Source organism: Aspergillus fumigatus, chromosome 3, assembly GCF_000002655.1.
Source record: "Aspergillus fumigatus Af293 chromosome 3, whole genome shotgun sequence".
In the NCBI taxonomy this organism is placed as follows: Eukaryota; Fungi; Ascomycota; class Eurotiomycetes; order Eurotiales; family Aspergillaceae; genus Aspergillus; species Aspergillus fumigatus.
The window spans coordinates 1561248-1588390 of NC_007196.1; the positions used below are offsets into that span (position 1 = coordinate 1561248).

Below are 27143 nucleotides of genomic sequence, written 5' to 3' on the forward strand. Positions count from 1 at the left end.
AGAATATCTAAAATAGTAATAATTCTGTATTTGCATTTTCGGTCTCAAAGACGCGGAGAACCACGGGACTGTCGCTATAAAAGCAATTGAGGAACATCGTAGCACAACTGTGCTCAACTGATCGATATTGATCCTTTTGTTTCCACTAGGCAAGTAGTACGAGCGTACGACTCTTACTTCTGCTTGGACTGTCGCAAACGCCTCAGGCAGTGGTAGAACCAGTCAAAACCACCTTAGAAAGAGAAGGCTGGGGACTTTGCAATACAGACACTGACATAGATACAGTAGCTCGCAGACACTTTACTTGTAAGATCTTGGTTAGCCTGGACTTGATCATCAATATATTAAAGAAGGGTGTACCAATGATCAATCAGATACCAGCCATCATCAATCTGCCTTCATCCTCCATAAGATCTGACTCTGTTATCATGCCTCATTCCCGCTTATAGAATCCTGATTATAAGTGCATACTACACTGTATAATCATCGCTTGAGTTTTAGAGCTTCCATCAAACACTGAGCATCGGGAGCATCCTCGCGAGCAACTCTTCTATCGCAGATTTCTGCACCTCCCTGCAAATAGTACTGGCAGACCAAAAAGTACCTTGATCTGTATACAAAGTGACAGACTGCTTAACCTCCAAAAGGTGAGCTGTCCAGTCTGGATCTCCCTATACACGGACCGCAATCGAGCTACCCTCGCTCTTCCCGATTTAACACCCCCCCTCTCTCTTGTCTTCCCCCCAACCACAACAACCTCCGCCCCTCGATCTCGTCCTGTTTCGCTGCTCAATGACCCTTTCTTATCCTCTTTTTGTCCTTTGCCGTCTTCAGCTTGTTTGCTCTCTCTTCTGAAATCTTTTTTTATGTCCTCTTTATCGTATACAATTGCATCGTCCTAACTCATTTGACTTCTCCTTTTGCAGATATACCCTTAAAGATTATTATCGCCCCATCCGCCTTCACTTGACGCTAAACCCCCCCAAGAATTCACTTCGACGCTAATTGATCGCTATCATTTGGGTTCATCTTTACAAGCTGTTCATCATCAAATCCTCTCTGTGATTTTCTTCTCTGTGCATATATTCTTAATTCCAACAACAAAAACATGGCGTCCGGCCCCGCTACTCAGTCATTAAAGGTTAGAACTCGCGAGATATCCCATAGATTGTTAGTCGGTTGACCAGACCGCGGCTAACAGGTGAACCTTACAGTGTGTGGTGACAGGTGATGGTGCAGTTGGAAAGGTAAGTGCTTTTTCTCTTCTTCTCCCCTCCCCCCTGGAGAGCTTGAGATATTGCCTGGTGCTATCTGTCTCTGGTGAATAAGAGCCGCTAACCTAGAATATGATAGACATGCCTCCTCATCTCGTATACGACCAATGCATTCCCCGGAGAATACATCCCTACCGTGTCCGTGGCTTCCTCCCTTGCGCTGATTCTCATTCGGAGCCTGTTGTTGACTCGACTTCCAGATTTGACAACTATACGGCTAGTGTGATGGTAGATGGTAGACCCATCAGCTTGGGACTGTGGGATACTGCTGGGCAAGAAGATTATGACCGACTGAGACCGCTGTCCTACCCTCAAACCGACGTCTTCCTCATCTGCTTCTCCATTGTCAGCCCTCCTTCGTTTGACAACGTCAAGGCAAAGGTGCTTAACTCCCCTGTCAGCTGCTGTGCGCTCACAGCTTAGCAATCGCTTCGACTAACCGTTCGAGTAGTGGTACCCGGAGATTGAGCACCATGCCCCCAATGTTCCCATCATCCTTGTTGGTACCAAACTCGATCTGAGAGACGATCCCGCGACAGCAGAATCCCTCCGGCAGAGAAAGATGGAGCCTGTCTCGTACGAGCAAGCACTGGCTGTCGCCAAAGAGATCCGAGCGCACAAGTATCTCGAATGTTCTGCCCTCACGCAGCGCAACCTCAAAAGCGTCTTTGATGAAGCCATTCGGTATGTTTGGCATTGTCCCCGAAGTGATGTTGTTCCTCGATGCTAATCAGATTGCCAGTGCTGTCCTCAACCCTCGACCTGCCGCAAAACCGAAGAGCAAGAAATGCACCATACTGTAGACCATTACTTTCAGCTTTTCATCATCTAATCATAAACAACTAATTCGGCGTCTGGGATAGTTGAAGGTTTTGCAATGATCCCCTTGATGATTGTTCCAACTGTGTTCATATTTCTTTCTCTCTTTCTCGGTCACATGTCATGATCCTGATGAGCTTCTTTCTGGGTCAGGACACCCCTTTCCTCATCTTGTCGTCTTTTTGTGCACATGCAGCATAAACTTGTAACATGCTACGCCATAACAGGAAGCTGTCACTTAATCGATTTAACCTCCATTGTCCTAACTGCTACATAGATATGGCGCGTGTTGGAGAACAGCTGTATGCAGCCATTCATGATATTCCTTAGGGATTGTGCAGTCATTGAAGATTCTATATACTTTCACCCAACACAATCCATCCAATATTCACACTCTATAACGAGGACAAGAAGGATATCTCTGATCGAACATATCAAAGAGACGCGAAATGGAAACTGGAAAAGTTTTTTCTTTTCGTCGAGCAACACCATCGCTGAAATTCCGACCGAGTCGGGCGTCTTACGCCATACGGGCTCTTCGGCTGGGGTGAATACCAGCCCACTGATCGGCGCCCTGCTCCTCGTTCTCTTTAGAATGAGTGTTCTTCGACTTCGTCTTCTCCTTTTGGATATTCTTAGCTTGACGTTGTCTCTCCTCATTGAGCTTCTTGTTCTTGGCTTCGATTTTGGCTCTACGATGCTCAGATTTACCGCCGCCGCCGGCCCTGCAATATTTGTTAGTTATAAAATCCTCCACTTCGTCTGGTCACGGTGCACTCACGTCAATTCAACATTGATTCTCCGAGGGGGATATTTGCCATCATCGAACATGGAGTGGTGGTAGAGCTTCAGGCAGGTCTTCATGCGGTCATAGTTGTCAAATTCGATAAAACCGAATCCACGGCATTTGGTCGGTTTGTCTTTCTCAGTAGCTACGCGAACTGAGGCTGGGGGGTTCTTCTCAAAGTGCTTTCTGAGGGAGTCGGCAGTTGCGGAGTAAGGGAGGTTTCCTGCGACAGAGTGCGAACGATATTAGCAATGCTGCGTCTGTGCCATACGTTCTTGAAGACAACAAATTTTGGCTCACCGACGAAGCAGATGAAACGTGCGTTTTTTTGGTGGCGTTGTGAGTGTTCTTCAGCAGGCGCTGTCTCTGTAGATTGTTCTGGCTGCTCTTGCGGCTCATCTGCGGGCTCTTTCTCCTTCCTCTCCTTTTTGGATTTCTTATCCTTCTTGCTCTTTTTGTCCTTCTTTTCCTCATTCTTTTCGCGCTCGTCGCCCTCATCCTCTTGCTTCTCGGCGGGTTTCACATCGCCATCGACGTCCATTGAATCAGGCTCCGCGGCTTGGGGACTTGACCTCTCCTCTTCTTCATCTTTAATTATCTTCTCCTTCTTCTCTTTCTTTTCCTTTTTTTCTTTCTTTTCTTTCTTATCCTTCTTTTCCTTCTTGTCCTTCTTCTCCGGCTTGAGCGCTGAGACTTCCTCGGTGGTCTTCACGTCCTCAACAACCTCTTTCGCCTTGGATTTTTTCTCTTTCTTCTCCTCTCGCTCTTCCTTGACCTTTTCCTGTTTCAGCTTCTTGCCCTCAGGCGCAATGGCTTCCTCGGCGAGCTTGCGTTTCTTGTCGCCCATGTCGGTGTGATATATTCAGAGTAGGCGCGAAAAGGGTCGCTCTTCGTAAGACTTGACCGTAGAGGCAATCAATCAAACAGATGATACTCCGTACCGAAAATCAGAATGAGAACCACCGCTCGACGGCCAAATAAAATTGGAAATTTTTGAGTCTAGAAAATTACTGTTTCCAGAAGCTTAGCGGAAAAGGGAAATTTACTTTTTTGCCAGGCGGTTGTTTATGGCGGTGAGAGAAGTAGCTCCACAGGAGTTTATGTCTTAAATTGCAGGCAGTAGTTATAACACGCATGCAGTTATACATGTGAATATAAGTTATGGCACGAAATAATATCAACATGCATACCTTTTGAATATACAAGTGCCCCATTAAGCAACGCCAATGCCACAGATAGTAGATGTTCCAATTAAAATACCAGAACCTGAATCCGCTTCTGTTTCGCTCCATATCGTTCACGGAACTCGGAGCGAGTGAGCAGTTGAAGGAGTGGGATATGCGTTTCCTTCATATCAAAAATGCCACGCTGTTTTTGGTCAATGTAAGATCCGTCAATCACGATGCGTTCTAGTTCGTCTAACTTGAGGCTCCCTGTTTCCATTAGTACTGGTTCGAACAGAACATGACATACAGATGGCAGCTCAGGGAGGAAGAGAACGTACCAGCGTCGATTAAGTCTAAAATACGGGCAGGGGTTCCAACTCCAAGGCCTATTCTGTATGTTTGTTAGACAAGGTGTCAATTGAGGCCAAGATCATAGTGAACATACCGTGCGCGCTGCAAGAACTGTTTTGCTTCCTCCAGCTTGATGTGCTTTGCGAACAACTTGCCGACTGTCGAATCCTTGCTCTGGAACGCACGGAGAGCCCTAGAACATCTAATCAGCCTCCATCCCAGGACAGCGATATATGTCTGGTCCACCCACCTCACCACATCAGCTGCTCTAAGCGCAGCGGGACATACGACCAGCGTATGCGGTGTGCCCTTTTGCTCCGATGCCTTTGAGAGTCCAGACCCCTTGTCGGGGCTGAAAGCTTTGAGGAACGCAGGAAGCTGGTCTAGCGATCTGGGTGATTCGAAAGAGGATGTGTCGAGGAATGCCGAGTCTAGACCGTCGTATCAGTTTCATTGCACTCGAGCCTGAGCCAGACGGATATAACCATACCTGGGACGCTCAGATCACCCAGTTCAACCGCAGTCAGCTCCTTGTTATGTCTTTTCGCCTTCTGGACAAAGTAATCAGCCAGCAACCGGCCGTCCATCTTGCCAATAGACTCGTCGATGCCGCCTTTGCGCTCCTGCTGCTTGGGATCATCCTCCAGATCTTTTTTCTTTTGTTGTTTCTGCTTATTTTTGAAATTCCTCTTCTTTTTCTTCTTTAAAGGACCCTCGGCTGCTTCCAAGGTATTATTATTGGCAGATTTGGCCGATGCGGCTTTATCTTCCTTGGGTGCTTCCTCCGCTTGTCTCTTACGCTTCTTGTTCACCTTGGCCGAGAGACCGGACGGGTTCGGGAGGGTGTCTGACATTGCAAGACAAAGAATTCTATAGTATAATTGTAATTCTCGTAAGATTTTGAACAGCACGGCAGCGCGATTATCCCAGACTTTGCTTGTCGCATTCAGATGCGCTCCGTTGATCACAACTTTTTATGCTGAGTCAGCAGTCATTTATCGATAAGCTTAAGCCAATCAGAAACGGGACCGGAGGACCTGTCATGGGTGATCCAAGACGCGCTCCGCCCAATCATCATAAGAAACCCCTCGTCAATCATGTATTCGTTATTGACAGCTCTATACTTTTTGGGATGGCTATCGGCTTTGGTTGATTGAGATTGATATTGAGCTACTCTTCTTTTTGTTTATGATCGGTTGATTGGACCTTTGTTCCCCGAGAGCTACAGATGTCAGCGACTCCCAGACCGCACGGCCGCCGACCGTCGCGCGATACAACAGCTTCTGATTCAAACGCGAATACTCCGGCGGGAGAGACAACAGCCACTAGGGTTAGTCAATTCCTAGGATACTCGACGGTATAGCCTAACGAAATGTTTGATAGCTTCAACGACTCCCAATTCACACAAGGTATCCTCTCACTCCGAGCCGCCTAGCAGGGTCGACAACCCCGTCGGCCAACCCACCGGTCTCCCGATGGACACCTGGAAGAAGGCTTACAAATGCCCCGTCGACTCCCTATGGACTTCGGGCGATGCAGCGGCGCGCGGCCAATACTCCGGGACGCGATCGCAGGAAGAGCGGGCGGATTCAGAGAGAGACAACATTTGACATTCTACGTAATCTTGGGAAGGGTACGCGCGCTCAGAATCAAGATTGAAGGATTACATAAATCCCAAGCTCATGTCTGACTTTTTATCTAGCTCTTGCCCCTATTTCCCAGCCGATACGCTCATCACCTCAGGAGAAACTGGAGCCGACACCGGAACCAGAAAAGGAGAAGGATGAGATCGAGGAACTCGACAATGAACCGGAATTGGAACGGCCGAGGCTTTCCCTACCTCTGGAGGAGGTGGAGGAGGTAGATGAAGGAAGTCCCGAAATGCGTCCCCCTAGGCTGTCGTTGGCTTTCGATGAGGAAGACATCACACATACATCCGTCGAGTACCCGCGAAGAGCGACTAGCGAATACGACAGAGCAAGACTATCTATGATGAGCTACGGTAATCCACGCCTAAGCGAGAACTTCGGCGACTCAACCAGATTGGGGAGCGGCTCTGAAGGCGGCGAGGACGATGATACGGGCATGGAAGGAGATGGACCGGACGATACAATGATCAGCCAGGGGGCTTTTGACAGAGGGTGAGTGTTGCGGCCGCTTTTCTTGTTCATCTCGACCCAGCTAATTCTAGCACAGAGGCGAAACGGAGGATCTTGGGCGATTCAATTTCGAATTCAACTTCCCATCCCCACCTCCTCCTGGTGAGGGTGATCTGATGCAGGACGAACCTTTGGATGACAACGAAGGTTTTGAGCTCCCTCCGGTTGATCTGGGGCCGGAGATAGGTGCAGAATCAGACATGAGCGATAGCGATGTGGGAGGAGGCGCTGGCGACTTTGGCCTTGAGCTCAACATGCCATCACGAGTTTCTCTGAGCCAAAGTCCAGGGCTCATCGGAGGGGGGTTGCGAGACGAAGACAGCGTGCTCCCAGGTGCCAAGCAGAAGAAACTCTCGCACCACGGAATTCCTGTGCCCAATATGCCCGTGGGAGTAGTTCGAAAGCTAGCTACTAGGTTTGCCCGTGCAAGGGCCGGGTCCAAGACCAAGATAAGCAAGGCAACCTTGGCTGCTATCGAGCAAGCATCCGCGTGGTATTTTGAGCAAGTCAGCGAAGACTTGGCAGCATACTCTAAGCATGCAGGGCGAAAAACTATTGATGAAACTGATGTTACGACTTTGTTGAGAAGGTGAGTGAGATTGCCTTGATTTCGGCACCAGGAGAATGCTGATCTGCTAGACAACGGCACATCAACAATACCACTACCGTTTTCTCTCTTGCGCAGAAGTATTTGCCAAAAGAGCTCCTGCAGGACATGAGATTGGCGATGCCACCGTGAACAGGGAATATATACTACAGGATCTCAAAAAAAGACAGAGCCGAACGCCGTCAGATAATGCACATTAGGAAGACACAACGAGAATCTACGACCAGTTCCGATTCTGGACGACACGACGAGTGGCTTCGTTTGGTCTTTTGCGAACGACCATCCACAACATTATTGATGTTGCCAGAGACAGGCCGTACCTGTTGATCATTAGAAACTGGAGTCCGGAGCCGAAGGAGGCTAAGCTCGATGCGAAGAGCATTCTCGCGCTTGGAAACTTACCATGTGAAGATGTACTGGCTGTGGTTGTTTCTCAGGTTGACCTCAGCTGCGCGGCCGATGGGAATACCCTTCGCTTCTCTGTCCATCGATTCAACCATGTCCGGCACTGGGAGATCCAAGAGTCAGTCATGTCGGGATCTCCTGCTCGCACGGCTAGGAATTTGCTTACCCATAGTTTGTTCAATCCAAATCGGCTGACTTCCCGTCAGCTCAGCCATTTGATGGACATCAGGAAAGTAGAATTTGCCTTCCTCCGGCTTGTTTTCTGGGGTAAACATGTTCTTCTTCCACGGCTCTCGCAGTAAGCCCTCGACGACTACCTCCCCCTGTGGTAGCCCGATGGCTCTGTCTTTCTTATTCATCATCTTCTTCGAAATCCAGCCTCTGTTCACAAGAATCGTGCTTTCCCCTTCGCCTCTTTCTAGTGGAGTGACCACAATGAAGCCCTCCTGGCCTTCGCGCATGCGGGGCCCGATCAACATCTCCTGATCATGCCTGAAATGACCCGTAGCGTAGACTCGTCGATAATCAAACTCAGAGATCGCAGTTGGATCAATACGCGGCGGCAACGGGAGGGGAGGCTTGAGGAGACGATCCTCGAATTTCGCAATCAACTTTGTCTTCCAATCGAGCCGCTGAACCTGCCAGGTGCCTAGGATAAACGCCGTGACGGGGATCAACGCTGCATCAGGCCAATTGTAATTAGTCAATAAACTTTTATTTACGAGGATGCTCCCAGAAACATCTCGTGCCGTGTGAGGTGCACTGTACCTAGAATTATTAGGCCAGGCCCATGCTTGCGTCCCGTGCGTACAATCTGCGCAGGGTGGTCAACCACAGATAGCCATCTGGGATCATCCGCAAGCTGCCTATTGCTGGAGAAACGAATCTGCTGGCGGCGGCATCTGGCGCAAATCGAATCAAGCTCGAACACTGCGCGAGAACTCCGGACAGATGCAATTTGTGACCGCCACGATGTAGCTGCCGTCTGCTGGAGAACGGAGAATATCGACCGCATGATCGACGGAAATGCGGCCTCTGCGCTCAGACCAGACCTTGGTGCTTTGTTTGAAGAATTGATGACGAGGAGAACATGCGGGACGGACCTTTAGGATCGTGAAGAGGAACCCGTGATCGGCGGAGACCAACGACTTTCCCCGATAAGCTGTGCTGGCCATATGGCGTGGTTTGGCTCGCTTGAGGACACATAAGCAACCATACCCGGTTCACAAAAAAGAGAGGATATCAAAACCGTCATGTTCTACTCCGGAGGTCTTCAGGAAGGAATCTCCCTTGCTGTCACAGAGAGGAAAGCTGTGGTCTGCTTCGTTCGAGGTCTGTCTGTCATTCCCCGCACGATTACATATGATGCTACTATCACTCAGAGTCGCATGCTGATTGACGGGGAGAGTGTAGATGACGAAGAGAATAGTAATATATGGGAGGAGGAATATTTCAAGGATGACGAGGTAAATCCCTCGATGATGGCGATCGCTGTTGTATGGCTTCTTACCCCAATGCCATCTACCTAGCAATTTGCACGATTACTCGGGACGAGATCTGTTGTGCTACGACTCATGAAAGGCAGTGATGAAGCTGGATTCTTGACGTCGTTTTGTCCAATTGTCCGGTTTCCCGCAGTGGTTGTGATCAAGTACGAGTAACCTCTACCAGTGCGTTGGTTGCGAACGATTTCACTGATCTGAATGGGTTGCAGGAATGGCTTGTTGCGAGAGTACATTGTGCCTGAAATATCCAAGGACGACTTTCGCAGTCGGCTGAGGGCTGCTCTTGACGACACTCAATCTACGACGCAGAATGCTCCTCAGACCTCCGATCCCTCTCCAGCGTCGTCCTCTGTGCCTGCGCCCGCACCAACAGTGACAGTTGAGCCTGCGCCTACACCTACATCTGCGCTCTCAGACCCAGAGCAGGGCCAGCCAGAAGCTTCCAGGACACGGCAACCGAAGCATCGTCAGCAAGATCCTAGTCCTGGACGAACCCAAGAGGCGCCTCCAAAGGCAGTTGGTTCCGATCGTGCTCCTCGGTCTACGCAGAAAAACCAACAATCGAAGAGAGAGCAACAAGTTCGGCAATACGTCGCCAATATCCAGAAGCAAAGCACCGTCGAGTCGAAAAAGGACACATTATCGTCTCCCGCCACCGATGCTGGATCGGGTGTCGCACCTTCAAAAGAAGCGTCGACGCCACGCCAACCATTACCTCCCAAGCAATATCGTCTACAAGTCCGATTATTTGATGGAAGCTCAGTGCGCAACACTTTTGCACCCGCACATACTATCCGCGGGAATGTACGCCCGTGGCTTGACGGTCTACTACAGAATGAGAAACGCCCATATAATCTTAAGCATATCTTGACACCCTTGCCTAATCGAACTCTCACGATTGCCGACGAGGAACGTACACTCGAAGATCTTGGACTAGGATCCACGGCGAACCTTGTGATGATCCCCATCAATTCGTACACAGAGGCATATACCTCGTCAGGGCCTAGCTTACCCGTGCGAGCTGCATATTCTGCGTACGGCTTGCTCTCCTCTGCAGTTGGCACCGCGACGGCCCTAGTGGGATCTTTCATCGGCTATAACCCGACCCCTTCAGACTCTCCCGGGTCTTCTCCAACCTCCAGTTCGTCTCCTGGGAATGGAGGTCGGAGTCCACAGCCTGCTGCATCCAGAGGTCCTAGAATTCGGACATTACGAGATCAACGCGAAGAGCAGAATGACAGTCAACTGTACAATGGGAACCAGGTAAGTCGCCACCCGGTTGAGTACAGTACTATGATTCACAGGTCGGCTTACTTGTTCTCTAGCTGAATTTTGAGCCTCGGAGAGATACAGATGGGCAATAGTTGGAATGATATAGGTACTATTTTTAGCGTCACGGTTATTCACTAATATGTCGATATTGTCTATCTTGCATCCGACAAGGGCACTACATGGATCCCTATTTTCACTTGCTTTGAGCGGTTGAAAACCTGTTGAACCGCTAGATGAATATCTATCGTCCAGGTCTCACTTCCCATTATACCCAGAGTTCTATGTCAGTATAATCAAACCGACGCTCCCAGGACTCCTTGTACATTGCACTACATGCTACACATTTATGGTGAAAAAAAGGGGTATCTGTTCGAAGAGTGGAATTTCATCTCATTGATTTCCAGTATCTCAACATTTTGTTCTAGCTCTCTCCTGCGCCTTTGGCCCAATGAGTCGAATGGACGCAGACAAGAAGCTTGTAAGGACAGATGTGGCTCCCTTGGGAGAATGGTATACAGTAAAGTTATTACGCCGCCATGCAAAGAGAATTCGTCGACACCCATTCCAAAGCTAGGCAGGCTTGCGCCAGAGCCATAGTTTTACCCAAAATTGATGTCATTTCATCGAAAGAAAAATGTAACAGCATGCGAGATTAAGCGCAGTCGCTTAATACTGCTTAGCAGCAGCCTGGCAGGCTTTCTGTACCAGGTTGTTAGCAGCATTCAATATACCGGGACAATATGAGAATTGAACGTACCAGCTGGTCAAGGTACCATCCGCAAATAGTCATGTTGCCCTGGTTCTCATCCAGGCACTTGCGGAAGTTGCGAACGTCGGTCTCGCAAGCAGGAGTCTCCCAAGAGCTGTTGGTGGCACTGCTCTGCCACAATCCATTGTCCATAGGCTGAGCCTGAGCGGGAGGAGGAGCCTGTTGGGCCTCAGTGGGGGCACTGCTGGAGGAACCACCGCTGAACAGGCTGCCGATGGCGTGTCCGATAGAGGAACCAACTGCGACACCACTAGAAAGAGAAATCAGTTAGCCAACGTCTTTTCAGTCTGAACAATGATGCTTCGGCGCAGGAACTAGGGATGCAAGTCCCAGTAGCATCTCGTCGGGACGTTGCCACCCGAATGAATCACAGCCGAGGATCTCACGAATATGCAGACAACTTACGCTGCGGTCGAAGCCATCTGGCCGAAGAGTCCGGGACCAGAGCTCTGCTGAACAGGGGCCATAGGAGGAGGGGCTTGCTGAGCCTGCGCAGGAGGGTGAGCAGCAGTCGAGTGAGGCTGGTGGTGCTGAGCAGCGGGGGCAGCAGCCGGTCTTGCGGGAGCGACAGTAGGTCTGGTGGGAGCGCTGCGCGCAGGGGTAGGCGCAGGGGCGGCGCCACGGCGTTGACGAGGCATTTTGGTTGTGTATTTTCGTTGGAAAAGAAGTGAGGTAAGGTGTACTTTGATAAAAATCGATTCAGCGGTAGGAAGGTTGATAGGTTGCTGGTTTTTATATGTTGTCGATGGAGGCGCTGGAAAAGAAGAACCTCGAATATGCGTCGGCGGAGACAGAGAACGGACTCCGATCCAGCTGCCACATTTCCAATCGCTGATTGGATGCACTCCTTGCTTATGTAAACAGACTACGGCAAAATCGTGGTCACGTGACATAACATGTAAAATAAATTACGCATTGTATGGCTAAACATGTGCCTTAGGCAATAATACGAGGCGTGCAAATGCATAGATGGTCTATTCAGATAGCACCTAATTCTTGAATCATGGAATAGGCCACGTCATTGTGCCTGGTGAACCTCTTCACTGAGAGGGCTTGAGAGTTTACACTCTCCGCATGTAGCAGTACTAGTCCTCAGCAGGCATGTTGAAACTCCGTGGAAGCGCAGGGTCGCGGCATGGACATACACGGCACCTCTTACGGTCAATCCTGCCAACGACGAGGTGATGAGACTGATTAGCAGTGCAGTCAGAGGGACTAAGGAATGACAACCTGGGTCGGCCCTGCTAACGATGCAACTGCTAGGAAGCAATATGGGCACTGAAGTCAGGCCGGCCGACCGAGATGACAGGAGTCATGGTGAGATTTATGGTCATCATCCCACCTCTTCTCACTTTGCCTTTGCTGCCCTTCGAGCTTCCATTTTCTTCTGCCGTCTTTCTTTGTTTCGTTCTTGCTGTTCCTCCTTGCTTCGCTTCATTCTTTTCCTGATGGCCTTGGAAGTCTCATGCTTGTTGTTGTCTTTCTTCTTCTTTACCTCCTGAGAGTCTTCGGGTTCTGTTGTTTCCAATGGATTTCCCAGCTGCTCCGATCCAGCAATCATAGACTTCTCGCTGTCCGACGCCTCGTTATCAGATTCTGATTCCGAGTCCGAGCTACTTGTACGATTCCTGGAAGATGTCTCAGATGCCGCGGCTTTCTTAGCTAGGAGTGCTGCTCTTAATTGAGCGCGCGCTTTCTCCTTCGCCTCCTGTTCTTTGCGTTTCATATCTAGTTTATCATTCCCGGCCTACACGAAGTTAGGACGTGTCCAAGGTCGGTGTCTAACAAAAGAAAAAAAAAACGCAATATGACATACAAGGCCATGTTTGATGAAGCGACCAGCTGCCTCTTTGTCAAGAGTCATCGCCCGCTGCTCGGGCTCAGTCTCTAGCGCCTGAATTTTTCCGAAATATTGCTTGACGCGAATAAGCTCTCGGAAGACAGGATGTTCCTTTGCATTGACGCCATGAAGACGCAGATAAGCTATTACTCCATTAGCAAGTTTGGGACGAAGAAATAAGCCAGAGAGCTGTACAGAATATGAGAGATTCCAAAGCGTAGGTAACCAAGACGTGAAATTTCGCCTTGTCTAGAACCGGGAGCTTTTTCGATGTCTCAAGGACCGGACTCTCCAAAATTGGTTTGAGAGCCTCTTCCAAATCGTCAAAATTATCATCCAGTTGCTCAAGAAGCGGTAATAGGTCGGCAGCCTCCATCTTGTGAGATACAGTTGCAAATGCAAGATTAGCATTTCTCTGGTAATCTCGATGGATAAGGGCGATTTTTATCTAAAGGCGGTGAACCTGGCGGTGACAATCCCATTGCCTCATTCTCTACGGAGTACTTGCTGACCGTCATCGTTATCTTCATGCTTCTACTATCGCATTACTTTTATTACCTCAGAAGTGAAGCTGAGGTGCGTCACCAATCATAATCAATGGGAGAAGAATGAGCAGGAGGTGAAACGATATCAATTTATCCTTCCATCATCTGAGTTAGCAACTGGACTCGCTTGCAGGGAGCTGCCATTCATCAAAGTGTCGCTGTACTTTTTAGGGCGCCGTCCGCTCTTGCGGACTGGCTTTTGCGAAGTAGAGATTCTTACACGGCGCTGCTCTCGAGGAACGCCAGTTAGTCGATGTTTATCGACTTGGATGCATGAAGCTGATGAAGCATCCCGTGGGGGCGGGAAGCGCAAGCTCTCGGGCCGAATACACATCTTGGGACTTGGGAATGTAGGGACATTTGTTGCTCATTCGCTTGCAAGCCGACCATCTCCACCTCCTATTACCCTCTTGCTACATAGTAGGGATCTTTATGGGGCTTGGTTAGCAAAGAAAAAGTGCTTAGCGGTCAATACAAACGGCCTCGACGATATCAAGACGGGCTTTGATGTCAACGTATTGAGTGACCGGACTTGGTATTCGCTACCGTATTGGAATCAGAATGGAGAGCCCAATACGAATGGTGATAGCGTTACAGAAGAAAATTTGGAAGCCGGCGTGGAAGAGTCTCTTTCCCAGTCCGAGGAAGATGATGAACATATCGAATGTTTGATTGTTGCGGTCAAGGCACCCATGACTGCCAGAGCCCTGGAATCAGTCAGCCATCGCTTGACCCCTGACTCTACTGTACTCCTTCTGCAGAATGGCATGGGGACCATCGAGGAGATCAACGAGAAAGTTTTCCCTGACCCGCATCAACGCCCACATTACATGTGTGGCATCATTTCGCATGGCTTGGCGCGGAAAAGGGACGCCTTCCATGTTACTCATACAGGCATCGGAACTACTATAATCAGTCCTGTCGTGCCGCGTGATGCCTTGGCATCAAAGGATGAAAAGGATACGGATTGGGCACCGAGCACGAAATACCTGACACGCACTTTGACCCTCACGCCGCCGCTCGTGGCTGTCGCCGAAACCCCTTCATCCCTTTTACTATATCAGCTGGAAAAACTGGCATTGAATGCTATCATAAATCCTCTTACAGCCCTGATGGACTGCGAGAATGGCGAGATTCTCTACAACTATAGCTTCACCCGCGTGATGCGGATGCTCCTCATCGAGATCTCGAGTGTCATTTGCGCCTTGCCTGAATTGCAAGGTATTCCTGGCATTGAAAACCGCTTTGCACCAGAGCGGCTTCGATCGATGGTGACGAAGCTTGCAAATCAGACTGCCAAGAACACCAGCTCCATGCTGGCCGATGTGCGATCTGGAAAAACCACGGAAATCGAGTATATAAACGGCTATATAGTGCGCAGGGGGGAGGAGCTTGGCATCAAGTGCGCGGTTAATTACATGATCAAGCATCTGGTGCTCGCCAAACAACAAATGGTGAAGCAAAGAGTGTCCGGAGCTATCCCAATTGACATTTTGGAAGGCTCTAAGTTATGAACAGCTCTTAGCACTAGGTTCCAAATCTAGCTTTTCGCGCTGGAGGTCAGCCGCCACTGCCAGCACCCCGCTTCCTCAGCAGGATACCGCTTCCAGAGCTTTGTCGCAGAGGCATCTGATCTGCTTCCAACGCCTGAGCAGCGTGCTCAATTTCCCAGTGTACTCCTGATCTGTTTTTCTGGGGCTAAGAGCTTCTAGAGCGGCGATTGTCGTGTCTGCTTCCTTCGCATATGCGCGAATCCATTCTTGGATGATTGCATTAGATTTCTGGGCATCGAAGCTCTTTGTAGAATAACCAAGGGCATAGTTCCGCCAATCTCTTCTTGTCATGTATTTCAGACAAGCAGCAATCTCTGTTCGATAGCAGGCACCTGTGGCGGTAACCTCATAATTGCTGGAAATTTACGACCATGAGCATTGATATCCGCACAATATGGCAGCAAGCTAGAGAATGAAATATAAGACATTTCAGGTTCCTTGGGGTTCAACGTACCCGTAATATTGCTGCAAATACAGCTCTTCCTGGAGGGATGCACTGAGGTCTCGGAAAATGATATCATCAAGGTATATCGCGTCAGAACCATTCTCCTCGAGGTAGAACCCATCTGATTGAAGTTAGATGTGGCATTCACATGATGAGATGTGTTGATTCATCTCACATTCAACAAGTAGGAAATCATTTGGATGAGGCCCATAGCTCATATATATTTCCTCTCCGGAGTCTGTACACTGTTAGAAGAGTTGCCGAGTTGAGTGGCAGTGACATTTATACTATAGCGCCTGGTCGCCCTGAAGACATATTTTTGGCCGTCAAACTTTACGTCATCCTGCAAAAGGTGGGAGAAAAGTTTCAATGATTAGAATAGGAGACGAAAGACCGGAAAGTATTGTTGTATTTGAACTGGGCTTGGGATGACAAGACAAACCTCCACGTCCGAGTGATTAAAATAATCGGCGAAAGGTAGCAACGCCATGGCATCATTTCGATCTTCTGGAGGTTTTTGACCAGGCATCAAGTAGTAGAAACTCCTTGTGTTGACAATGAGCCAGTTGTATGAATAAGTCTCCCAGTCTACATCAGGGAAAACAGAAATGACGCTGCTCCAGGCTTTGTGCAATCTCTGTTCCTGCTGAGCAAGGAGATTCTGGTGGGATGTCTCATAATCATGCTCATTTTTGCGCTTCCGTAAGGTGTTCCAAGCGCCAGATATCGATGGCGGAAGCAGATTTATCTCACTGGCGCTGTCATCATAGAACGGAGTGGGTCCTCGTAAAGGCTGTGGCCATAAAAGGGGCATGCTGTGTTCGAAGTCCTGACGCGTTGGCCAAGTCTGGCGCCAGAGTTCATACTTCTGGAGATCCTCTTTGTCCCCGAGAGTCAAGAAAGCAGCAAGTAGCGCATGGATGGAAATATCTTTTGGGAATTTTCGCTTGAAAGACATGGGAATGCGCCTCGTCGTCAACATCGCTTTCAGTGGGACCGTCAGAATGGCTTCACCTTTCTTCATACAGAATCCGTGAGCACAATTGTCAAGTCACTATTTGATCATGGCATACTTCAATAGCTCGTGTAGATATCATTCCTAACCCACGGCCAGGGAAGCGCGCAGGAGCAATTCCATTCACAATGACTCCTTGAGAGATTGCCCAGTCCGTGAAACGGTCATGGATTTCTCCTGGCCACCAGTCTGGCATCATCTTTGCAGGTTGACCCGGACGGTCTCCAGGACTCAATTGCATGCAATACCGTCGAAGAAAGAGGGAAAGATCGGGACTGACTTGACTTTGCAATTCTGTCCTATCGTCCTATCGGTCGATGAATTTTAATACATGATCAGATATCGGGATATGTGGTTCATATCACAAGAATACCCGTGCACCATAATATCTTAGCATGGCATCTGGATTCGTAGATTCACAAGAACAGATGATCAGCTCTTCATGATGAGACTGCAAAGATAAATTCAGTACCGATAACCTTTTTCTTATCTAACGCTTATCGGGCCTACGGCGTTCCAAGGCTACCATTTGTGCTAGCCGGAGCTCTTCCGCGAGATGGGAAGTTCCCGAAGCATCAGACCATTCTCTGGTTTCAATTCAAAACAAGGTCATGTCCACAACGACATCGAACCTTTTGCAACTCACAATATGTCTGTCCTCGGGAGGCGCGGGGCAGGGCTTGCTGCTCGAGGGGCCACTCTAGCACCATTAGCAACTGCAAGTTATCTCATTCGGCCGTTCTCCGCCTTGAACAGGCCTCCACCGAAGTATCCCGGCCATGTCCCTTTAACCTTTTTTGAACGCGGTGCCCTGGCTGTTGGCTCTGCAGTAGGGTCGCTTATGAATCCTCGAAGAGCGGGTAAGAAATTCTACTCGTCATATAAGAATTATCAACCAAAGGATTTACTTCTGATGCTGGGAGAGGCTAACACAGCCTCCTCGTTCAGATCTCATTGCGGCTTTGGGCGAAGCCACTGCTACTCCCTACTTTATATATAGACTCCGCGATGCAATGCTATCTGATCCCACGGGCCGACGTATCCTTCGTGACCGCCCCCGCATCACCTCCGAAACCCTGAAACTGCCCTACCTCCGCACCTTGCCCGAGAACTCTGTGGGGCGTACCTATGCTACATGGCTTGATCGGGAAGGGGTCTCCCCTGACACGCGCAATAGTGTCAAGTACATTGATGATGAGGAATGCGCATATGTCATGCAGCGGTATCGGGAGTGCCACGACTTCTACCATGCGGTGACTGGACTCCCTACCTTTGTCGAGGGAGAGTTGGCGCTCAAGGCGTTCGAGTTTCTGAATACACTCATTCCCATGACGGGGCTGAGCATTTTTGCCTTTGTGCGATTGAAGCCCGCAGAGCGGGAGCGATTTTTCTCCCTACATTTACCATGGGCGGTTCGAAGTGGGCTTGCCAGTAAAGAACTGATCAATGTATACTGGGAGGAGATCTTGGAAAAAGACGTTGACGAGCTTCGGAAAGAGCTGGGGATTGAGAGACCCCCGGATCTACGAGAAATCCGGAAATTGATGCGGCAGCAGCAAAAGCGGGAGAAGGAGAGACTCCAAGGGAAATCGTGACTGATCAACAGAGCTCCTCCTTGAGGAGACTTCCAGGCATTCTGACTTGCGTATTATCAGAAGAAAGCAGTGAAGGATTCAAAAAGAGCTGTAGGGAGATTGCCATGAGATGATGGATATTTCGCAAACGGACAATTGGTTTCATGGCCACAGAACTACATCAAGCGCCCCAAGTCAACGTCGACTGGACAAAGAGCTTAAGTTCAAGGGACAGCTCGCTCTGCCGGTGAATCTCTTTGTCGCCTGGATTCTCTGTCCGATAACCTCACAGTCAGGTATTCGTCTTGGTAAATCGTGAATCATAAAGTAACACCACTCATCATCGACTGGCATGCTTAATCCAAGTGGGGGTTCCAAAGACTGCCAACATGGAAATTGTCCCAACTTGTAGAATACATAGCTTGTATGCGTATCAAGGACTTGGAGAAACGTGAGACAACTGTTGAATCATGAATTAGCCAGTTCCAGTTGTAGCACCCAGAACTTTCCTCATAATCGGAGGATATAGTGGTATCAGAATGGGTTTTATCCGCAAGAAGCCGCTGTCATGCAAAGGCACATTTTCGCCGCGAATATTTCTCTCCTCAAAGAGCTGCGCTTATAAGTCCAGCAGGTCGTCGTCATCATCCCAGCCGCCTTTGCGCCGTGAGATAACGATCTTCTGTTCCTCCTCGTCCTTCCTTTGATTTTCCGCAATGGCGTTCAGTAATTCTTTGAGTTGTTCTTCGGTGACCTTTTGGCGGATTTGTCCTGTTTGGGCAAGCATGATGAGCCTGTTCTCGACATCAATGGCGCGCGATTCTTTAACAAGACGGATCCGTCCTAGTCGATCGGCAGCTTCGGGTTCAAGGATTTGGTTCAGGATCGCGGAACGACGCTCAGCTGGCGAGTCAATTCAGTATGTTGCGAGCCAAAGAATCCGGGGTATCGCGGGGTTATCATGGCATACCTTCAGCTTGTCTGCGAAGGGAAAAAAGTTAGTGATCCTGTGAGCATTTGCTGACTGAAATAAGGAAGGCTACATAAGACGGAGAAGTGGTCAACTGGCGAGGCCTACCTTCTTTGTTCATCCTGACTCTCCCCACCAGCTCCTCGAGTACCACCTTGTTGTTGTTGGAGTTGTGCAAGACGGGCCCGTCTGATCTGTATATTATGTTAGATACCTGGTCGACAATAGCAGGTCGGGGACGTTCAAAAAGGTCTCAGGACTGCTTGCTGTACCGACCTCTTCCAGCTCCGCGTCAGCCATGGTGATTTATATTTTCCAGAAAAAGGGTCAATATTGAGGGGCCTTCTGTGCTGGAGATATGATCCCCTTTTATTGAGCAATAATTTAAGGGCTGAGGCTGTTTCGAAGAGAACAGAGGCTGATACGGAATATTGGAGTTCGAATCTCCAAATCGTTCATACTGAAGTTGTGAACCCCCACTTCGTCGCCTGAGGCCACCATAATAGGGGTGGGGCCGCCATGAGGAATCGGCATTCCCGCTAGACTATGGAGTAAGGTAGTACGTACGGGGGTCAAAAGTCGGTGCACACTCCAATTCCCGTAACGCGCCAAGAAAACAAGCTCATTTTTCAGACACCAACCATTCTATTAATATGGGATCATTTGGCACAGAGATCAGTGGAAATAGAAGGCCTAGAGCTGAGCTATCATCTGAGATGCGTGCAGCTATTTTACATGGTCTAGAGAAACAGATATCACCTACACAAATGGCGAAGGAATTTGTGTTAGTTACTATATCATTTACACAACTAAAGAATGATTCCAACAGCACTATACCTTGAAATTAAGACCTTGCAGTGGCAGACCCCATAAGCTTAGCCCCTCTGCTAAGCATTACATCTATCAGATAGTTTACCGGAGCCCCTCTATGAGCTAGAAGGCCTTGGTTGCATACACACCTGGTGGGTCTCTTAAGTCAATAATTTAACATGTTTTGAGAAGATATAACCTCCAAAAGTGGAAGAGCAAGAAGAGAATCCCCTTAAAGCCAGAAACAGCCAAAGAACGGTACAAATTTGCGCGTACGTGGCTCGATTTCCTACACTAGGAGTAGGGAGAGGTACTATTTTCTAACAAATGTTCTGTCTAAAGAAAGCTAAATAACTCCACCTAATTCACCTCCTAATTCTCAAAGAAGGCATACCGGCGTGATCTACTTACAAACCATGGAAAAGATATCTCACGGATGATATTGGGTGCAATCTGGGTAGGAGGCTATACAGAGTTCAAAGTTGGCGATCATGGAATGTGATGAATTGGATTGGCTGCCCGGGGGGAGTATTCCACTAATTCATACTTGAATTGCCTTGAAGAAGGCCTTCTCCCGATCTATAAACCTGGCATAATATTCCAGCAAGATAATGCTAAAATCTACACATCTGCATAGGCCTAGGAGTGGTTTGAAACTCATTGCATCTGGGTCATAGAATGGCCGGATCATTTGCCTAATTTAAACCTAATTAAGCACCTCTGGAATCTCTCAAAGAAAAAGCCATTACAGCTCTATCCAGAACTCTTCCTAGGAGGCAGATCTAAGATAGATTGGACGTGTTTTTGCAATGCTATTATAGAGGCATGGGAGGCTAAGCCTATCCCTCAGGTGATTAATGGGCTCATCTACTCAATGCCACATAGATTACGTGCAGATAGCCAGGCAAGGGCCTGGTCTACTAACTATTGATTTCTACTTTCCTATTATATCATCTTATGTATTGTAATAGCATGGTGGTTGAGAAATAGGGGATTCAAAATGGCTGGTTTTTTTTTTTTACGATTTTTGAAGGGTACACAAACTTTTGACCTTGTAGTTAACATAAGGTAGCAGAATCCGTACTGATGCTTATACTGATGGATTTGATGGAAACGCCCGAAACACTGTATTGTTTATTATGGATGGATGATGGGTAGGATACATGTACCAGCTATGGAACCACTACTGAGAACTTCTCCCCGTGCCTTAGTAAGCCGTGTTTACAGCGTTTGCACCCTGTTCCGTGACAGTACCTTAGTCCATCTACTAAAATGCATAACCCGCCATGACTTGGGATTAGTCAGTTCCTTGACCACCCGTGGCCTTTGAATTTCGCGTCCTAGACAAGCTATTGTCATGTCTGCATACTTTCCCTCATCAACAAGACGCTTCATCACAACTTCAAGATCTGAGAATCCTATGGCGTACCTAATATACCCGAATAATTATCATCAACTACTGCATGACTTTGCAGATGGAAGCACCCACCAGAGTGAATCTAAATAATGGGCGCAGAAGCACTACGGCGGTTAGATTACATTATATTGAAGATGACAAGAAGCGAAATCAGGCTGGGACAACTGCAATCCAAAGTCAAAACATTGAGCAAATAGTGGCTTTTTCCATTAAGATTCTAATATACAGACGTCTCTCCGAGCCTGAACCTAATATAGTCATCGAGTCGGGTTGATCCATTCGTCATCACTTTGCCAGCCTCCATTTCCTCTATATCCCGAAGGAGATCATCAATATAATCACCAGCTGCGCTGAGATGAAGGATGCGTCCAATAGCAGCGTGAATTTTAAGAAGCTGAGGAGAAGGCGGATCTATACTTTGATCCGGTGTAAGATAAAGTGTACGAATCACTGGGAGCCTTTCCACCCGACCTATGCGGTCTGTCTCTACATAGTTAATTTTGTAGGTATGAGGTTGGGAACCAGCCGGCTCAAAAGCAATATCAAAGTTACTGAATAACTTGTGAAGGTCATGAGTCAGGGTCAGTGCATTCATTGGTCGATTAATATCAACGCCATTAATCAGGTGGATAGCGCTGGGGTTAAACATCCTCAAGATCCTATAAGCCATCTGCTTTGAATCTGCCTGAATATAGTCAGCAAGTATGATTGTTAAATCACTCAGAACATGCGCACTTACAAGTCCCCATTCGTTTTCTTCGCTGGTAAGTGACATCAGAGAGTGAGGTATAATATGCGCGACTTCCAGAAATGCCATATTATCTCGTTCCTCAAGCAATGACTTGCCATCATCATCCTTCAAATTAGACCCATCCCGCTTGTATCGTCTCTGGCCTTCTTGGGCATTAAATTTCCGACTAATGATACATCGGTGGCGGTCACGTATAAGACAGGCTTGTCGCGAAGTTGAGACACGTTGAGGAGTGCCAATGGTGGCTTCCGGAGTCCTAGGATGGGAAAGAGCCGGGGTGAGTTGGGGGGTTTTTACTGCCAACGATTTTACTGGGAAAAGTAAGTGACTTATATCAGGTGTAGCGCCTGGAAACTTACATGGTAAGAAGTTGTCTATAAAATCCTTGGCAAAAGCAACAAGACAATCATGTAATGCATTTGTCTCTTCAGCCGACCAGATACAAAATCTGTTAAGGTGGGATAAGATTTGCTCTAGACCAGTCCCTTCCCTCTCACTGAGCAGCCCTTGCTGAATAAAAGTAAAGAAGAGGTCCAGAAACTCATCCTTTTCAGAAACCTTATTTTTCATAAGCTTAATAAGTGTCACTGGTTTATAGCTAATATTAGTTGCCTGACAAGGTTCAAAGTGCAGCATAATATTATCAAAAACTTGAATCGCGAGACTGCGCTCTTCAACCTTCAAGGGTTGAGGCGAAGGAACGATAACCCCTTCCAGAGATGAACGGTGCCGGTGAAGTCGGTGTTGACGCTCCATTGAAGCTGACTAGATATTCAGGCAGCTTGCCTCTCGGCATAACACTATCACATCATTATTGGTCGCCCTAAAGCCGAATTCTGATGTTACTTGTTGTTTCGATAAGGGGTGGAATTTCAGAAGGGGTTGCCGCTCGGATCCGGGTTAATCTACTTCCGGAGCACCCAATGTTCACAACAACCCCTTCTTGGCGCTTGGCCGGCCACGTGGGACGCTGACTAATGTAGATTTAAGCTGTGGCTCTCTTTTCTAACCTAACAAAGAACAAAGTTATCCATCGCGGGCTTGTGTCTTGGTGACCTTGAAGATCAACTCAACCTTGCTTATTACTGTAAAGTGGTTAGGCATCTAGTGTTTGTTCCAATTTATCTCATGTAGGACTTCCCATTGCCATCAACACAGACGACTTTTGCATCACATCTTTTCAATTGTAAGGTCACAGTTCCGAAAATGACCTTCAGCACTCTGTTCCCTTACACCCAGTGACCCACAGTATCAAGGCACTAGTACAAGGTGCTATAAATCATACTGTTTAGAGATGCACTCATAAAATACAATACAGAGATGTTGCAATAGTGGTCTTCAGAAGAATAACCAAAGTAGTTTAGCAGATCTTTCTCAGCACTGGGGTTTTAGGAAACAATTGAAGAGCATAAGACCCGGCGCCATTTTTGCAATCAAGTGTAAGGGTCACCCTATCACGTACGAAGTACCTAGGTATACCACAGTGTTGCAAACTGCATGCATAGCCTGTTTCCTTCACCTGGTTGGGCAACTATAGGTGACTGCCTCGTTGCCTACGATCGACATTTGGAACCCGTTGGTCTATCTATATCTATTTATGTAAGGTTACGATGGAGTCTCGAGGATATATGGCATGTCTCAGACATTGCTTGCGGGTTAGCGATCTACTTCTCTCTTCTGTAGGTTGTAGGCGTGGTGTGTAGGGACTAGTGTCGTCATCACTTGTCAATTGAGCACTCATCATAGGTATATGAGAGTGATCGCATTCGGATGGGTAGACGTTTAATCTACTCCATATGAAAGGAGACTATATGAGGCTTGGTGACGATTCTTCCGATAACATCAACCAGTCGACTCCAAGGAGGTACTCGGCTTGTCATGGGTCATTAAAAGACGCAGGCTGCAATTAAACAGCGCTATGGTAGAAAAGAGATCCAATCACAAGTATTGCGGGGAAGGAACAAAAATAGAAATTCCGCGTGTAAAAATTTAGTGAATGATGTCTTAAGCGCCAGCCATGGACTTTCTTGACGAAAATCCCAGTCGAACGACGTAATTTCGAAGGTGCATCACAGATCAGCTTGCCTATTGTGGAAAAGCGTAAATGACTCAGCGAGTGGATTCCTGCTGCCTCAGGCCAATGCCAGCCACACCTGCCAATGGTCATCGTCAAGTGTCCAGTCGTTTGGGCCTGAAGGACAAGGCCAAGAATCCTCCGAGCATTCCTTCACGGAGAACCGAAGTCAAGTCCGTTATCGCCTGTTCCTTCAAGACGCCTCCCCAACCGCTTCCTCTCCTCGCAAAAGAGGGGTTACTCCGACTACCACTCCCTTCAAATGATTATTTACTACTTTCAATATATCACCCTCCCTTCATCTAATTCTACTGTCTCTATATAATACTCTCATTCTGTCCATCGTCTCCGTCGTGTCCGACCCCTTGTCCCGTTTCCATCGTCGACGCCAGTTCAATTTCTTGATGCTTCGTATCTCGACTCGCTAGCTGTTACGTATTCTGCAATCAAGTCTGGACCTTATTTTGAACAATTATCACTTGTGGAAATTCTGGATGGGCGAGGTGTATCACCTATATTCATGGTCGTGACACCTGAACTGGGTCACCGCGCCTCTTCAGTTCTCTGAATTCGTTGCCGCTCTCTCCAGTCCGCCATGGCAGAGTATGTGCCCATTGCCTCACGCAAACCTGAGTATGGTGACTAATGAAGTTACTAACTTCATGAGCAGTTTAATTGCATTCCAAACCTATCATCTCCGGCATAGCTTTCTTTCACCTTCCAATATGATTCCCCGTTCCAGCAATCACAAGCGGTCCCTCTCTTCCGGTCCCAGGTCACTTTCTCCTGATAGAACAGTGACCAAAACCAAGTCCACCAATGATCTCGCAGCGACTGCCACCGAGAAGCCTTCTCTTGCAACTCGTTCCAATAGTGCTGGGGATATCCCTGATAGCGGTTTCAGTACTTTGAGAGACCCAAGACTCGTGAATAACTCTGAGGCATCCGACACATCGTCAACGCCGTCCCATCATCCGGATTTGAGCAGTGAGGTTGCTGCTTTGAGTGTGAAATTGATACAGGCGATCAATAATCAGACTACGCTCGATGACAACCTGGTTGCCACCCGACAGGAGTTGGAACAGGCTCAGAATCGGATCAAGTCATTGGAGTCGGAAAATGAGAAGTACCGACATGATATTGAGCAGGCGGTTCTTATCAAGAAAGCCGATGCGGACCGTGAGATCTCGCAGTTGAAGGCTGCTCTTGCGGAGGAGAAGGCTCAGCGCGCCATTGTCGAGAAAAGTAAAAAGACCATTGAACAGGAACTGGAGACTCTAACTGCGGCACTCTTCGAGGAGGCGAATAAGGTATGTCGATATCAATTTTTGACTAGACATTATTAACCTAGTATCTAACATGACTGGAATAGATGGTCGCCGCTGCGAAGCTGGAGCGTGAGGCGGTCGAAAAGAAAAATGAACAATTACGAGCTCAGGTGAAGGACACAGAATTACTGCTTGCATCTCATCAAGAACAGCTAGCCGAGCTTAAGTCTGTGATGCAAGGAATGAATATTGCCAAGGACGATGTCGAAGTCCGCACCACCATTTCTACAGTGCCATCTTCGCCAGATGGGCATCAACAATTACCTGGTATATTTCCGAGGAGCCTGGAGACTGCTGATCCTCCCGAACAATCGCCGCACGTGGAGGAGATCGTCCCAGGCCCCTCGACCAGTTTTCCTCATCTGTTCAAATCAGTATGTCGGACGGATATTCAGGCTTTTGAAGATTTCCGAGAACTGTTCAGTCTATCGAGTGCGTCGAAGCCGCCAAGCAGGGCTGCCAGTGGTTCTTACGCCGGCTTGAATGTTATGAGTTTAGCCAATTTCAGCAGTGCTGGGTTTGGTTCGGCATCTTCATCCCCCGCCAAGTCCACTCATTCGCCGAATGGGAGCATGTCATCTCCTCAGCCTGCCACCTCCCATATCCCGCTCAAAGAAACACGCTTCTACAAACGCGTGCTCATGGAGGACATTGAACCTACTCTTCGGCTGGATGCTGCGCCCGGGATCTCATGGTTGACGCGACGTGCGGTGTTGAGCAGCATCTGCGAAGGAAGCCTCGTTGTTGAACCGATCCCGCCTGCAACAAGGAAATACGGATTCCCATGTTCACTCTGTGGTGATCGTAGACCTGGATCTGCCAACGAGAGAACGCACCGCTTTAGAACATCCGACAGTGATACGGCTCAGCGCTATCCTTTGTGTGTCCTTTGTCTAGAAAAGGTTCGCTCTTCTTGTGAATTTACTGGGTATCTACGTCTTATCTTGGATGGCCATGTCCGTGCGGCCGATGCAGAAGAAGAGAAGGACGCTTGGGAAGAAACAGTTCGCTTGAGAGAGCGCATGTTTTGGTCCCGCATCGGCGGAGGGGTTGTCCCTACGTTTGCTCAGGCGAATAGCTTTGAAAACGCTGGCTCGGCCCCATCCAGACATAACCTGGGAGACCGGATAGGCGATGATGAGCAAGATCGGCTCGATGCTCCTCTTGAGACATATGAGACTCCCAATCATGGCCACGACCACGGAGTCTCGGACTCCGATTACGACAATGCATCCGTGAGTGGGTATACTTCCGCGTCAGGCGTTTCAAGGCCATTCTACGGCAGTCCCAAGTCTCATGCTTCTGAGAAGGGGAAAGATGAGTATCTTGAACATGGCGTGAGTCAAGTGACGCTATCTGCGACTAGTGACGACCCCAAGTCTATCACTCACGTTGAGGAGTCCTTGGTTATTCGGACCGCGAAGAATGATGACGGCCATGATGATGATCAAAACTGAAGACTCTTTTTCTGTTTTGCATCTACAATACAACTGTCCTTCAATTAGGAGTGCCCCCTTTGCTGCCGCTATTCTTCAACTTACATGTCCATTACCTTTCTTACATGGCTGCCCGTCAACGGCTCGACCGCGCAGCAGTCTACGTGTATTACTAATTCATATGGAGCTGCGTCCTGAACGTTTGTACACACAATATGCTCCTTTCTGCTCATCTTCCCGATTCTTTTTGCCTTTTTTTTTTTTTTTTTTT

General features: G+C 48.3%; 15 protein-coding genes across 15 annotated transcripts; 7 read left to right on the forward strand and 8 right to left on the reverse strand.

Annotated features, from left to right (window-relative positions):
- Positions 1-322: 322 nt before the first annotated feature.
- racA (putative Rho GTPase Rac) lies at positions 323-2077 on the forward strand (the record flags this gene model as incomplete). Its single annotated transcript, XM_749883.2, has 7 exons — positions 323-647; positions 927-1141; positions 1215-1247; positions 1354-1412; positions 1475-1655; positions 1726-1958; positions 2017-2077. Exons 2-7 carry the CDS (start codon positions 1109-1111, stop codon positions 2075-2077), a joined length of 600 nt encoding a protein of 199 aa, XP_754976.1. The 5' UTR covers positions 323-647; positions 927-1108.
- A 536-nt stretch (positions 2078-2613) lies between these two features.
- On the reverse strand, positions 2614-3908 carry AFUA_3G06310 (RNA-binding protein; the record flags this gene model as incomplete). The annotated part of the gene is made up of 3 exons (XM_749882.2): positions 3181-3908; positions 2875-3103; positions 2614-2818 (listed from the first exon to the last, which is right to left on the reverse strand). The coding sequence occupies exons 1-3, from the start codon at positions 3725-3727 to the stop codon at positions 2614-2616; spliced, it is 981 nt and encodes a 326-aa protein (XP_754975.1). The 5' UTR covers positions 3728-3908.
- Positions 3909-3965: 57 nt separating this feature from the next.
- On the reverse strand, positions 3966-5400 carry AFUA_3G06320 (uncharacterized protein). The gene is made up of 4 exons (XM_749881.2): positions 4888-5400; positions 4492-4828; positions 4385-4437; positions 3966-4313 (listed from the first exon to the last, which is right to left on the reverse strand). The coding sequence occupies exons 1-4, from the start codon at positions 5249-5251 to the stop codon at positions 4132-4134; spliced, it is 936 nt and encodes a 311-aa protein (XP_754974.1). The 5' UTR covers positions 5252-5400; the 3' UTR covers positions 3966-4131.
- Positions 5401-5484: 84 nt separating this feature from the next.
- AFUA_3G06330 (uncharacterized protein) lies at positions 5485-7295 on the forward strand (the record flags this gene model as incomplete). The annotated part of the gene is made up of 5 exons (XM_749880.2): positions 5485-5727; positions 5781-6030; positions 6100-6538; positions 6594-7145; positions 7196-7295. The coding sequence occupies exons 1-5, from the start codon at positions 5626-5628 to the stop codon at positions 7293-7295; spliced, it is 1443 nt and encodes a 480-aa protein (XP_754973.1). The 5' UTR covers positions 5485-5625.
- A 266-nt stretch (positions 7296-7561) lies between these two features.
- On the reverse strand, positions 7562-8583 carry AFUA_3G06340 (cytochrome oxidase assembly protein SHY1; the record flags this gene model as incomplete). The annotated part of the gene is made up of 3 exons (XM_749879.1): positions 7562-7671; positions 7735-8247; positions 8337-8583. The coding sequence occupies 3 exons, from the start codon at positions 8581-8583 to the stop codon at positions 7562-7564; spliced, it is 870 nt and encodes a 289-aa protein (XP_754972.1).
- A 238-nt stretch (positions 8584-8821) lies between these two features.
- Positions 8822-9097, forward strand: AFUA_3G06350 (uncharacterized protein; the record flags this gene model as incomplete). Its single annotated transcript, XM_749878.1, has 1 exon — positions 8822-9097. One exon carries the CDS (start codon positions 8822-8824, stop codon positions 9095-9097), a length of 276 nt encoding a protein of 91 aa, XP_754971.1.
- A 174-nt stretch (positions 9098-9271) lies between these two features.
- AFUA_3G06360 (UBX domain protein) lies at positions 9272-10402 on the forward strand (the record flags this gene model as incomplete). The annotated part of the gene is made up of 1 exon (XM_749877.1): positions 9272-10402. The coding sequence occupies one exon, from the start codon at positions 9272-9274 to the stop codon at positions 10400-10402; it is 1131 nt and encodes a 376-aa protein (XP_754970.1).
- A 314-nt stretch (positions 10403-10716) lies between these two features.
- Positions 10717-12007, reverse strand: AFUA_3G06370 (coiled-coil-helix-coiled-coil-helix domain-containing protein; the record flags this gene model as incomplete). The annotated part of the gene is made up of 3 exons (XM_749876.2): positions 10717-11044; positions 11103-11364; positions 11520-12007. The coding sequence occupies 3 exons, from the start codon at positions 12005-12007 to the stop codon at positions 11012-11014; spliced, it is 783 nt and encodes a 260-aa protein (XP_754969.1). The 3' UTR covers positions 10717-11011.
- Positions 12008-12060: 53 nt separating this feature from the next.
- On the reverse strand, positions 12061-13357 carry AFUA_3G06380 (Sas10/Utp3/C1D family protein). Its single transcript, XM_749875.2, has 3 exons — positions 13150-13357; positions 12931-13097; positions 12061-12861 (listed from the first exon to the last, which is right to left on the reverse strand). Exons 1-3 carry the CDS (start codon positions 13328-13330, stop codon positions 12463-12465), a joined length of 747 nt encoding a protein of 248 aa, XP_754968.1. The 5' UTR covers positions 13331-13357; the 3' UTR covers positions 12061-12462.
- A 411-nt stretch (positions 13358-13768) lies between these two features.
- Positions 13769-15013, forward strand: AFUA_3G06390 (ketopantoate reductase family protein; the record flags this gene model as incomplete). The annotated part of the gene is made up of 1 exon (XM_749874.1): positions 13769-15013. One exon carries the CDS (start codon positions 13769-13771, stop codon positions 15011-15013), a length of 1245 nt encoding a protein of 414 aa, XP_754967.1.
- Positions 15014-15088: 75 nt separating this feature from the next.
- Positions 15089-16995, reverse strand: AFUA_3G06400 (SET domain-containing protein; the record flags this gene model as incomplete). The annotated part of the gene is made up of 6 exons (XM_749873.2): positions 16571-16995; positions 15940-16515; positions 15786-15840; positions 15673-15735; positions 15507-15618; positions 15089-15407 (listed from the first exon to the last, which is right to left on the reverse strand). Exons 1-6 carry the CDS (start codon positions 16751-16753, stop codon positions 15089-15091), a joined length of 1308 nt encoding a protein of 435 aa, XP_754966.2. The 5' UTR covers positions 16754-16995.
- Positions 16996-17097: 102 nt separating this feature from the next.
- On the forward strand, positions 17098-18107 carry coq4 (ubiquinone biosynthesis protein COQ4; the record flags this gene model as incomplete). The annotated part of the gene is made up of 2 exons (XM_749872.2): positions 17098-17372; positions 17461-18107. Exons 1-2 carry the CDS (start codon positions 17162-17164, stop codon positions 18105-18107), a joined length of 858 nt encoding a protein of 285 aa, XP_754965.1. The 5' UTR covers positions 17098-17161.
- A 598-nt stretch (positions 18108-18705) lies between these two features.
- AFUA_3G06420 (DNA-binding protein) lies at positions 18706-19356 on the reverse strand (the record flags this gene model as incomplete). The annotated part of the gene is made up of 3 exons (XM_001481552.1): positions 18706-18989; positions 19165-19250; positions 19271-19356. The coding sequence occupies 3 exons, from the start codon at positions 19354-19356 to the stop codon at positions 18706-18708; spliced, it is 456 nt and encodes a 151-aa protein (XP_001481602.1).
- Positions 19357-21110: 1754 nt separating this feature from the next.
- Positions 21111-22790, reverse strand: AFUA_3G06425 (HNH endonuclease signature motif containing protein; the record flags this gene model as incomplete). The annotated part of the gene is made up of 2 exons (XM_077804340.1): positions 21111-21968; positions 22023-22790. The coding sequence occupies 2 exons, from the start codon at positions 22788-22790 to the stop codon at positions 21501-21503; spliced, it is 1236 nt and encodes a 411-aa protein (XP_077660496.1). The 3' UTR covers positions 21111-21500.
- Positions 22791-24086: 1296 nt separating this feature from the next.
- Positions 24087-27140, forward strand: AFUA_3G06430 (guanine nucleotide exchange factor SEC2). The gene is made up of 3 exons (XM_749870.2): positions 24087-24711; positions 24779-25418; positions 25481-27140. The coding sequence occupies exons 1-3, from the start codon at positions 24704-24706 to the stop codon at positions 26891-26893; spliced, it is 2061 nt and encodes a 686-aa protein (XP_754963.2). The 5' UTR covers positions 24087-24703; the 3' UTR covers positions 26894-27140.
- The last annotated feature ends 3 nt before the right edge of the window (positions 27141-27143 follow it).

What these genes read in the sequence shown, in the direction of transcription:
- AFUA_3G06320 (XM_749881.2), bottom strand. Translation starts at nt 5,251, where the DNA reads ATGTCAGACACCCTCCCGAACCCGTCCGGTCTCTCGGCCAAGGTGAAC. An exon ending in CAGTTCTTGCAGCGCGCACG is followed by an intron (nt 4,438 to 4,491) that starts GTATGTTCACTA and finishes ACAAACATACAG; the next exon opens with AATAGGCCTTGGAGTTGGAA. An exon ending in TTTAGACTTAATCGACGCTG is followed by an intron (nt 4,314 to 4,384) that starts GTACGTTCTCTT and finishes TAATGGAAACAG; the next exon opens with GGAGCCTCAAGTTAGACGAA.
- AFUA_3G06380 (XM_749875.2), bottom strand. Translation starts at nt 13,330, where the DNA reads ATGGAGGCTGCCGACCTATTACCGCTTCTTGAGCAACTGGATGATAAT. An exon ending in TTTGGAATCTCTCATATTCT is followed by an intron (nt 13,098 to 13,149) that starts GTACAGCTCTCT and finishes ATGGAGTAATAG; the next exon opens with CTTATCTGCGTCTTCATGGC. An exon ending in GCTTCATCAAACATGGCCTT is followed by an intron (nt 12,862 to 12,930) that starts GTATGTCATATT and finishes AACTTCGTGTAG; the next exon opens with GCCGGGAATGATAAACTAGA.
- AFUA_3G06430 (XM_749870.2), top strand. An exon ending in TCTTCGAGGAGGCGAATAAG is followed by an intron (nt 25,419 to 25,480) that starts GTATGTCGATAT and finishes TGACTGGAATAG; the next exon opens with ATGGTCGCCGCTGCGAAGCT.